Source organism: Babylonia areolata, chromosome 19 (genome assembly GCF_041734735.1).
Source record: "Babylonia areolata isolate BAREFJ2019XMU chromosome 19, ASM4173473v1, whole genome shotgun sequence".
Lineage (NCBI taxonomy): Eukaryota > Metazoa > Mollusca > Gastropoda > Neogastropoda > Buccinidae > Babylonia > Babylonia areolata.
The window spans coordinates 23,303,264-23,315,763 of NC_134894.1; the positions used below are offsets into that span (position 1 = coordinate 23,303,264).

A 12,500-nucleotide genomic window follows, 5' to 3' on the forward strand; every position below is an offset into this window, starting at 1 on the left:
CACACACACACGCACACACATACACACACACACACACACACACGCACACACGCACACACACACCCACACACACACACACACACACACACACGAATAGTTCAACTATTTCGCATTGTACGTATCTTTCATTTTATTACATTTTTCATGTGTTTGCTTGTTTGTTTCGTTTTTTGTTTGTTTGTTTGTTTGTTTGTTTTTGTTGTTTTATCATAATTTCATGTTCTAATGTTTTGCACAAACCTACGGTAGGCTCTCAAGGCCTGACAAGAGCGTTCAGTTTATGCGTAGGTTAGAATCTGCTCTTTTATTTCGAGCAGTTGTGGTGTGGTGTATATGGATTAAGTCAGAACGTTTTAGCACCTTTTTTGAAACTGAAACTGAAACCAAAGTGACACGACTTTTATAGGTAAAATTACAATTATAATCATTTACGGAACCACCGGCAGTTTGCCCAATGTAAGTCTTAACACACACACACGCACACACACACACACACACACACACACACACACACACACACACACACACACACACACACACACACACACACACACACACACACACACACACACACATCCACACATACACTGGAGAGATGGAGTCCAGAGGTAAATGAAATCACATATATTTATGAAGGGGCGGATTTGTTGTAACATTTATACCATACATTGCTGATCTTATTCTTGATCCCTCCGGCTCAACACTCGGCTTATATCGGAGACTGACATTAGCTTACAGTTGGGCCAACAGCAAAAGTGAATGGAATGGTCAATGGTTTTTCATCTCCAATGTGAAGTCATTTAAACCGCAGTCTTTTGTGAAAGACTATGACTCACAAGATTGCACTGGCTCTTATTGCTGCATCTTTGGGGGCTAGTTGGCCTTTTGGGAACCATCCCAGTGTCGACTGTCCTAAAACCCTCTTGACCGAGAGAGTGGGGATATAACTTGGGTAACATTTCTAGCCTAGATAGTCGGGACAGCAGTTGCCTCCTCTGCCGTTCTGATGGTCTTTGTCGGTTACACGACCGACTATCAGACTTGATACCACTTTATTCCACACCCACCCTTCCCACACACTGAAACAGGGCTAGAGAGGCTGGGATCCAGCTGGAGGGATGCAGAAAGGACAGCCCAGAGTGGAGATCGGTGGAGAAACGTCGTTGATGGCCTGGAGCCAGTTCCATTGCTCGGACGGAAGAGCCTAGTATGGTCGTAACCCGCTACTAACTGCGTGTAGTTCGGTCAACGTAGACATTTAGTCACGTGTTACTGTCAAAAAGTTAGAACCAAGCAATGCAACTGGCTCTTATGCTCCACAGAGAGCGACGGACCTATGTAAGTACCCATCCTACACACTCTGCAGATCTCCTTCTCCAACCTGTGCGCGGTGGTTTGGTTCGTTGAAGCCCAGGACGGTGTCCACATCAGTGGGCAGCTGGAGTTGTCTCCCTGTCTTCCAGCCCCAGGCCATGGGTATCCTGTTGGCCAGCATGGTGTTGTTGCACCCGTCATGGTACCTGGGCGCGTCGCTCCAGTCGTACCTGTCACAGACCAGCTTCTCTGAATTTGCACTGCCTTTGTTCGCGACAATGTTCCGACAGACTTTATAAATGGATCAGTTCCAAAACGTAATGGCAGAGCTAGTGACAAGAAACATGCTCAAAGTAAACATGGAAGACGTAAAGCAAATAATGGGTGTAATTATAAAAACCAAGTATATCTTGTAAAATTGCAAACATTGTCACCGAAATTGTTCAAAGTCCTTTCGTCAGAAAGATTTCCATGAAGAAATTTAAACCTTTCGGTGATCTTGGTTAAAACAGGAAACTGAGACGCGCATGCGCGGCGGCTCTCGCTAAAAATAACCGAGGAACCTGCACAAAAATCAGACGAAAGCGGGTCTGCGATTCCTCCCAAGTACATTACATTTGGACTGACAGCAAAGTAAGCGCTGTATGATCGATGATTTCTCCACAGCAATGGGAATTCATTCATAGTTTAGTCTTTTTGTGAAGGACCATGACTTCTGAAACTAGGAGACAAGATTGCACTTGCTGTCAGTGCCGCGGCCCTGAGGACTAGTTGACCTTTAGGAATCCCCCAGAGTCGACTGTCCCAAAGCGCTCTTGACCGAGTGAGTGAGGGTGTAACTTTATCATAAGTCCGCTCTAGTCCACATCAGTACAGATAGTCGGGACAGCAGCAGTTGCTTCCTCAGCTATTCTAATGGCCATTGTTAGCCACAGCTATCATACATTTAGTTTTGGTGATGGGTAAAAGTAAGGGGAAAAGGCGTTTATTAAATAAAATGGAAATGTGAAAGTGAAACCTTATACAGTAACTGCACAAACAATGTAATGTTTGGTTTTATATTTATAATATATTGATGCCTATCCCGTGTGGTTATTTTATAAAAATGACTGTGATTATTGTATGTCTAATTCAATTCGAATAAACATTGTTTTAAATATTTTATGTTGATGATAAAGACATATGTGCGAACGCTAAACCACACACCAGTAACATTACAAAATATGTATGCTTTATATTTAATTATAGTACATTCGCTTATTGCATATGCATGGCTGTTATCATAGTACGTGTGGTGTACATAAAGTAAACACCATTTTAAGCATTTAAAGTCTTTTTATGTATACACATTGAATGACTCTGATTCTCGCACGTCATGTGCTTTATTCCACAAATTCATCCATGTCACCGGAGACAATAGAGTATTCAGTATTCTGTACGCAATCACACTAGGAACACACACATGTGGCACACACATGCACACACACATGCACACACACACACACGCACTCGCGCGCACGCACCATGCAATACATTCAAATGTCCCACCAAACCATAGATCCTGCCTGACCATCAGGTAGAATTCCAAACTGTTTCTCGTGGTTCTCTGTTTTTTTGTGTTTTTTTCTTCTTGAGAATTCTGTATTCTGCATGCTATCACACACAAACACACACACACACACATACACACACACACACACACACACACACACACACACACACACACACACACACACACACACACACATACCACTCAATATATCTAAATGTACCACCAAAAAAAAAACCCACACACAAAAAAACAACAACAAAAAAACAAGAAACAGAATGTCTGTCTGACCATTAGACAAAGCAAACAATCCAAACTGTTTGACCCACCACCAGGCGATGCCCCTGAAGGCATCGTAATCCCCGCAGCGGTAAGTCTTGGGTCCAAGGGCCACCCCTTTCTTCTCGCTCACCCCTTCCACCACCTTCCGAACAAAGAAACAACACACACACACACACACACACACATTTAACAATCAGAAAAAAAAGACTGATGGTGGAACAATAGTCAGTAACAACAACAGCAACATTAGGATTCAGATAAGAGGATAAACCACAAACATAGTGCATCATGCACTATGTAGGCATTATTATTTTTAATTTTTTTTTTTTACACAAAATATGCGGTTTTGTTTCTTTGTTTGTTGTTGTGTTTTTTGTTTGTTTGTTTTGTATTGGTACTAAGCGGTTATCAAGTTCGTGTACTAAAATAAATTATTGCTGTAACTACAAATACAGTCACGGTTGCAGCTTACAATGCAACACTTGTTTTACAGCTGCTGTTCTAAACCTGGCAGGTTTCCTGAACAACAGTGGCACAAGTGTTTGTGGTCCTGGTATTTGTTTTGTTTTCCAACAGACACTCGGACTATGTATAATACAGTGGAGAACAGCTGGTCTGATAGTGACAGCTGTATTTGCGCTTACGTATAATGATGCGACTGTGACTGGTATCGAATGACATCATCTCTTGTTGACGATGTTTCTTTTTTTTTTTTTTTTTTTTTTTTTTCCATGCAGGTGGCCAGGTCCGGGTACCTCAACCCGCAAGTTTGTTTTCTGTGATAAATAAAGCTTGAAACACGATTTAGAGCAGTGACAGCTACTCAGATTTCAAGACGCTCTTTTGTAGAAATGACTGTGCAATTTTCAGGTGGGTTATTTTGGACTAAATGAAGTATATAATGTTATGTGCAACTGGACAGTTTTGGGGTGGAACAGATATCTCTCCCTTTTGTGTGATGACAGTCACATGATTATATCCACTTACTTTCAATACCTACCCTCATTATAATGTGTATGTCTTTAAGTTGTTGTTTTTTTAATATATATTTTCCTTCTTTCGGTTTTTTTTGTTTTGTTTTTTTTGTTTTTTTGTCCCTAATAATAATAATAATAATAATAATGATATTACTATACTACTACTAATAATAATAATAACAATTCATAACTTTTCCATGGCGCGATATCCAGTACTAATGCTGCCCAAAGCGGCTCACATCATTCGAGCTAGATATAAACATAACCCAAAACATTACAACAGCTTTATCCTTTCTTATTATAATTGTACTAACGTCAATTTTCCATGCGTAATCAAAAGTTGCAAAGAAATAAATGTTAAAAGTTTAAAAGACGAACTGGGGAACGAGGTGATGACGTTGAAAGGTGTTGCCACGGTGTGCTGACTTCTCCGTGGCTTTGTCTTTGCTTCAAGTCTTTGCCATGGGGGGGGGGGTGGTGGGGGTGGGGGGTCCGCCGGCTTCGTGGAAAAATAGGTCAGTACCAAGTAATTAGGTCAGCTAAGGGAGAGAAGTGAGCAAGCTGTTGGATCGTTGTTGGTTCAGCGCAAGGACGTTTTATTACGAAGTTATGATTTCAGCAGTGTATTGTATTGTTAAGTTTACTTTGTCGGTAGGTCTACCACGGTAGGAAAATGAGCAAGCCGTTGCGCCGTTGTTGGCACAACATGGAAGTTAATGTGGAAGGTTGTGATTTCAGCAATGAATTGATAAGTTTACTCATCAGTATGTCTACTACGGTAGGAAAATAAGCAAACTGTTATTCCCTTTGTTAGCCCCACATGAGGGTTATTGTGTGACGAGGTTGCGATTGCAGTAAAGAATTGTTAAGTTTACTACGGGTCTCGGTTTAAAACGGTTGGCAAATATGCAAGCTCTTACACTGTAGTTTTCGCAACTTGAAGCTTATTATGACGGAGTTGTGATTTCAGCAATGTCTTACTCATCTCAAAAAACAACAGCAACACACACACACAAATATCCTGAAACGGTTTAGCTGATTAACTTTATTCAGTGCATTTACTTTTTTTTTCTATGAGCATACTCCTCACGTCATGGTAGTTCCTAACTTTTCATCCCCAGTATGTATCATGAAGGGCAGCAATAGTGATGACAACCACCACAGCGTACCTTGAAGCACTGTTGTAATATACACGTTGTTGGACCTGATCAAATATCGAAGGGAAAAAAAACAACTACCACATTGCTTGATATGACGAAAAAAAATCAAGAACACACAGATATTATTTTAACACACATGCACGCACGCACGCACGTACGTACACACACACACACACACACACACACACACACACAAGCACACACACGCACGGACACACGCATGCATGCATACACACATGTAAATAAACAAACGTAAGCACAAACACACAGGAACAAACACAAACACACGCATACACAATTCAAAATTCAATCAAAACAAATTACAAAAAAAAAAGAAAAAAAGATAAATGTGACCAAACAGACAAACATTGTCTGTGCATGGTTGTTTACCAGAAAAAGAGAGAGAGAGAGAGAGAGAGAGAGAGAGAGAGAGAGAGAGAGAGAGAGAGAGAGAGAGAGAGAGAAAGGAAACAAAAACAAAACCAATCAACAAGGAGATCAAATCAACAAAATCTCATTGATTTGAATTATCTGAAATGACAGAGTAGGAAGACGGAGAAACGCTTTATGCTTGACGCTTTGACACTTTAATTAATGTCATTGGCCATGAGATCCTTAAGACATGGGTGAATGCGTCAACAGACTTTCAATATATAACAAACCATTACGTAAATCGAATTAAAAATAATGAACTCAAGACGGAGACAAAGACAGAGAGAGACATGACATTTGACATTTTCCATTACCTTCAGTTAAGCCATAAAGTCAAGGGGGGAAATTGGATATCTGTTACATTCACGTCAGAGAGAGAGAGAGTGAGAGCGGGAGAGAGAGGGAAAGAGAGAGAGGGGAGCGAGAGGGAGAGAGAAAGGGAGAGAGAGGGAGGGATAGAGGGAAAGAGATAGAAGGGAGAGGGAGAAGAGAGAGAGGAGAGAGAGAGAGTGGGGGAGCGAGAGGGGGGGAGAGAGAGGGGGGATAGAGGGAGAGAGAAAGGGTGAGAGAGAGGGAGGGAGAGAGGCAAAGAGAGAGAGGGGAGAGAGAGATGGAGAGAGAGGGAAAGAGAGCGAGATGGAGAGAGAGAGAGAGAGAGGAAGAGAGATAGTTTCAGTTTCAGTAGCTCAAGGAGGCGTCACTGCGTTCGAACAAAACCATATACGCTACACCACATCTGCCAAGCAGATGCCTGACCAGCAGCGTAACCCAACGCGCTTAGTCAGGCCTTGAGAAAGGAGAATAAATAGATAAGCTTACATAAATAAATAAATAATAATTATAATATAGAAAAATGTAGTAGTAGTAATAATAATAATAATATAAAAAATAGATAAAATAAAATAAATAAATAAAAAAAAGAAAGAAAAAAAGACAGCAATGGTGATGAATAAGCAAATAAATGTAAAACATGAAGACACACATTCACACATACCCCCACACATGCATAACAGATATGCACCAGACAGATATGCTTTCACAGATATGAAAGCACAGTCAAATACATATAAACGTACATGAGCCCCAACACACACACACACACACACACACACACACACACACACACACACACACACACACACACACACACCACACATTACCCTGCACCTCCTCTACCCCCCTACCCCACACACTCATTTCTAGTCTACGTATCGCAGCTTCCACGGCACACACACACACACACACACACACACACACACACACACACACACACACACACACACACACACACACACACACACACTCACAGAGATGAACACTTACTTGTACAAGCAGACACATACGCCCACATCTCCCACCCCCAACCCCACACACATATATACAAAGATATATATATATATATATATATATATATATATATATATATATATATATATATATATATATATATATACGTTCCAATATCCTGTTGCTCCCACAGTGTAGGCATGCATACACTCACACACCTCATCCTCTACCCCACCTTCCCCACCTCCACTCACACACACACACACACACACACACACACACACACACACACACACACGCACACACACACACACACGCACACGCACGCACGCACGTGCACAGAACTCTCCTGACACTTGTGTACACTTACACTCTCTCGCATGCACAAACGCACTCAAAAGCATAGACACACACAAACACACACATACACACACGCACAGAGGCTGCCACTGATTGGCCGCAAGAGGGATGGGAAAAGATCTCTGATGCCAAGAACGTGGCGTCTAGTGTGTTGCTCAGTCTATTGTATTTGGAAAAGCCCACAGAGACTCTGTTCCGTTTTGAAGAAATTTGGGCAATGTTGGTTTGGAAATGATGCCGATATTTGTTTGATTTGCAAAGCATCGTGCTCTACCTTTCATGTTAGACTTACGGCCGCTCCCTCTCTCTGCTTTTATTTCTTTGAGGCGATCTATGGTGTGATGGCCTTGTACCTGTTCTTTTTTGATATTCTTTGACTTTTCTGAGGATTTCCGATTTTCCTAGATGTAGGCCGCTCGTTGGTGTTGCGTTACCAGCAAGTCTGTCAGCTCGCTCATTTCCCTTAACACCTGCATGTCCCGGGCAGTATGACCATGTGAGTTTTTTAATCTGAAAGTTGCGCATTGCCTTATGCCACTCTGGGCTTCCCATTCCGTTTTCAATTTTCTGTATGAGGTTCATTGAGTCGGTTAGAATCATGGCATGTTGGTTTCCGGGCGTATGGATGGACGATAGCCACTAGAGGGCATGTGTCGCAGCTTCAACTTCCATCATTAGGCTGGAGGCTGTGACTTTGTAGGCAGCATTCTCTTCCCAAATTGTTTTTTCCATTTTGTTTCACAGTGAATCCCCAACCAGACTGGTCTTTGGTGACTGAGCCATCTGTGTATATGATGATGTCCTCTTCTTTACTGTTTTCTTCTATGAGTAGCTTCACTTCCGCATCAGTTTTGCCCTCTGGCCATTCCCGACAATGTCTTCCTGGAGTGGGTGAAATGGCTGTGCTGAATAGATGGTTGAGGTTTTCGGGGTTTTTCTCCCATTCTTTTGTTTCCTTCAGGTCTTGTAGTCGGCATACTAGCTGGATTGTGTCTTCTGCTTGCCCCATCCATGATCTTCCTCGTCCTAGACGGCTGCCTTTTGGTTGTTTGACTGCGTCATGCAGTGGGTTTGAGGGTTTTCTAATGCTTTGAAGTAGGTCTTGACCTGTTCTAACTTGTTTCTGGCCTGCACTGAAGGAAGGTCAAGCAGGTATTGCATGGTTTCTGTGGGCGTGTCTTTTGTTGTTCCAAGGATCAGCCTCATAGCTTCATTTTGTACTCTTTCTAATTTTAGGAGGTTGCTTTGAGACGGTGTTGTTAGCCCAAGTCGGCAGTCAATCACACTGAGGACGAGTGATTGGTATAGCAGGAAGAGGTGGCGTTGCTCAATACCTTTGGTTGCCATTGCTTTTAAGACTGAAAGGCCCTTTTTGCATTTGAGAACAGTATTTTCCGTATGTTTCCTGAAGGTCAGCATCCTGTCGAAGTGTATTCCTAGGTAGCGTAGGCATTCAGTTTTCTTGATTTGAATCCCATCGAATGACACAGAAGGTGGTGATTTGCTCGCGGTTTTGTTGTTAAGGGTGCACAGCAACGTTTGGGCTTTCGCTGGATTGATGGAAGATCCTGTGTCTTTGCACCATTGAGTAATATTGTTTAGTTGTTTCTGGACAGCTTTAGTTCTTTCCTGAGCATCTTTCGAAGTTTTGAAGACCAGGCCATCATCCGCAAGAGTAAGCACCCGAGCTATTCCATTGTTGTTTAAGTCTGCAAGGCCCTTCGTGTAGACATTGTAGAGGACTGGAGAGAGCGGAGACCCTTGTGGCAGTCCCATGGATAGTTTAGAAGGTGCAGACATCCAATCTCCGAGGCGTAGGACGACGGTTCTTTCCTGAAGCGCTGCTGCTATCCATCTTGTGAGTGTCAAACTTACTCCATACCTTAGTAGCAGCTCCATGAGGTGCACAAACTGGACTTTATTGTAGGCATCTTCAAGGTCGATTGCTACTGCTAGTGTTTCTTCTTTTCTTTGAAATCCTTCATACACCTCATATGCAAAAGCAGCTGTATTTTCCCATGTGGACTTGCCTGTTCTGTAACCACCTTGATTTGAAGGGAGAATGTGCCTGTGTTCAAGATCCCTTGCAAGTTTCCTGGCTATCATGCATTCCATGAGCTTTCCTGCGATGTTTTGCATGGTTAGGATCCGGTAGCCGCTTACCTGACGATGGTCCTTTCCTGGTTTTGGTATGGGTTTTAAGAAGCTGTGTGTCCAGTCCTCCGGCACATGTCCATTGTGGAAACTGTTTTGATATAGATTGAAAAGTTTGCTTCTGTCTTCTTCCGATAGCTCCTTGATGTCTGAGTAGCGAACTTTGTCTGGGCCAGGAGCCGATTCTTTCTTGCATTTAGCTATTGCTTCGTTTAGATCATCTATTGTCAAGTCATCATTGGGTCCAGTCTGCATAAGGGTTTGGTTTAACTCCTCAACGTATTTCTTTTTCTCATCTAAGTTTCTTTGATCGCTCTGTTGTATGAAACGTTTGAGCAGGGCAGATCCTTTTTCTTCGTTTTTCTTAAGCTTGGTTCCGTCAGTGTCTACCATGTCTGGGGTTGTTGTTGTGCATGTTTTCCTTTCCACGCGACGATAAAATTGCCAGAACTCTGTCAATGTTGTGTCATAACTGAGTGCCTCGAAAAACTGTTTCCACTTGTCATTTTTGGCCTCTTGAGCAATGACTTCAAACTGTTTAGTTTTTTCTTTCATTTTTGTTTCAATATCTTTGTCTGGAGATGGTTTTGTTTTTTCTTTTTGCCAAAGTTTGACAGCCGCATGTTTTTCTATCCAGGCTCTCTCTCTTTTGGTGTTCCACCATGGGGGCTGAATAGTTTGCATCCTGTTCAGTGCCGTTCTTTTGTTTCTTCTGCGTCTTAATTTTTCGATGACGGTTGTCTCTTTGGTTTCATACTGAAATGGATCACGCAGTTTCATACAGGGTTTATCTGACAGTTTCTGTAGACTGAAAACTATCGGGAGGTGGTCGCTGCCTTGGTATGGAAGCGTCTCTGCATTCATTTCTGCTCTGAATTTTGGAGATGTTAGAGCGATGTCGATCACACTGTCACTGTCCCCTTGTCTTGTTCCAAGGCGAGTTGGGGATGTGGTTGTTAAAGGGCTAAGAAGAATTTCCCCTATCATTCCTTCAAGTGCGAGTCCTTGTGGGTTGGTGTTCCACTGGTCCCATAACTTCGATCTTGCATTAAGGTCTCCACAGATAATGACTGAGTCTCCAAGTTCGTTCTCTATTTCCTCTAAAAAGGCCCAATCCTCTTTTGTTGTGCAGGTTCCTGGGTGAACATAGGCATTGATGAGCACGATGCTTTTGTGAACTCCGTCAGGTATTTCAAGACGCAACCCCACTAATTCACATGAGTTGCTACACCATTTCTCTAGATTTATGGTGGAAACTTTGTTTTTTTAGGTTTTTGTTCAGTATGATTGCTACCCCTCTTCCTTCATTCCTTTGAAAGACTGTGAAATTCTCAAAATGTATTGGTCTGTCTGCACTTGTCCTGGTCTCTTGGAGACATAGAATGTTAAAATCATATGCCAATTTCTCAATTGTTGAGATTGTCATTCTTGCACTGGAACAAATCCAACTGCCGATTCTAAAGAATTTCTTTGACAGCCGCTCTGCTTTTGTCATTCTGCTACCTAAGCACAATCTTTTCCCACCTCTTTTGCCACACCTGTTTTGGGGTTTTGGGGATCTGAATTTATGTCTCGTGCTATGCAGCTGATCCCCGAGGTGCACGCGAGACAGGGGTTTTTTAGTATCCATAGAAGGGTGTTCTATGTGGTGAGGGAAAATAGTCGGTCACCCTGACAGAGCCTCTTATCAGGGAAGGGCAATGGATGTCCATCTGTGTGGAGTCCGTCAGCCTGGTGTTGCCCTAAGGCCAGACTGCATACAGTTAGTGACTGTTTAACCCAACAGCCATTCGTCCCATTGGTACTGTATGAAAGCCATGGGATTGGGGATTTTTGTCGGGTTGTCTCCTCTTAGCCAGTGGAAGGGTGCATCTGGGTATTGTTGCGTAGCACATTCTATTTTGCAGAAAAATAAAGGTTCTTCTGAAATATTCCCCGAGCGAGCAGAATTTCTTCTTGAGCCCTCTCAATAATTTCTTCTTGAGCCCTCTCAATAATGTACTAATACTTCAAAGATTAAACAATAACGCAATGACAAATTATTAATCGAAATCACAGAAAAAGCACTTATCTTTGTTCTGAAGCTTGTAGACTGTCCGTTCAAATGACCAGCGTGGTTTTAACACCTGGTAGACTTTTACACTGATTGACTGGGTGGTTTTAACATCCAGTTCTCAAATACACAGTTGTACTACTACACCCTTTCGAATCCTGCCTGCTTGCCTGCCCAGCCATTTGTGATGGGTCCGCTGAGCATTACATAAACCCAACGGTCATCATAGCGTGGTTTTCGCCCGGTGCTATACACATTTTGGGCCCTCTCTGTGATTCACTAATAATTCAATAATTAAACAACAACGCGATGGCAAATTATCAGTCAATTACACAGAAAAGTCACTTTGTCCATACAAAATCACTTTGTCCACACAAAGAGAGAGAGATAGACGGAGAGAGAGAGGGGAGAAGGGGAGAGAGAGGGAGACGGAGAGCGGGTGAGACAGAGAGAGAGAGAGGGGGAGAGAGAGAGGGGGAAGAGAGGGTGAGAGAGGGAGAGGGGGGAGAGAGGGAGAGAAGGAGAGAGAGAGAGGGCGAGAAAGAGAGGTGGAGAGAGAGAAAGAGAGAGAGGGGGAGAGAGAGAGGGAGACAGATAGGGAGAGAGAGAGGGTAGAGGGAAAGAGAGAGAGAGAGAGATGTAACGCGACCGCTTGAGAAGCAATAGAATTTGAGCGCACTGGTTCGAATCCCATACTCCCCACTATTTTCCGTCCCTCTACTAGACATTGAATGGTCGCTAGTCATTCGAATAAGACGATAAACCGAGGTCCCATGTGCAGCATGCAGATGCCGCACTGAAAAAGAACCCATGACAACAAAAGCGTTGTCCTCTGGCAAAGTTCTGTGGAAGAAATCCTCTCTGATAGGTACACAAACACATGCACTCAAGGCCTGACTAAGCGCGTTGCCGCTGGACAGGCATCTTCCTAG

The 12,500-nt window shown here is 42.8% G+C and overlaps 1 protein-coding gene across 3 annotated transcripts in view; it reads right to left on the bottom strand.

The window, feature by feature from the left end:
- LOC143293546 (uncharacterized) overlaps positions 1-12,500 on the bottom strand; it is a 23,341-nt gene that overhangs the window by 10,026 nt on the left and 815 nt on the right. For all 3 annotated transcript variants that reach the window (XR_013056783.1, XR_013056782.1, XM_076604479.1), the window contains exons 2-3: positions 3,193-3,287; positions 1,382-1,544 (exon numbers count right to left, since the gene is read on the bottom strand). Coding sequence is in view for 1 of the 3 variants with exons in the window: in XM_076604479.1 (XP_076460594.1) it covers positions 1,382-1,544; positions 3,193-3,287 (258 nt within the window). In the remaining 2 variants the exon portion in view is untranslated. The remainder of the gene's footprint in view (positions 1-1,381; positions 1,545-3,192; positions 3,288-12,500) is intronic.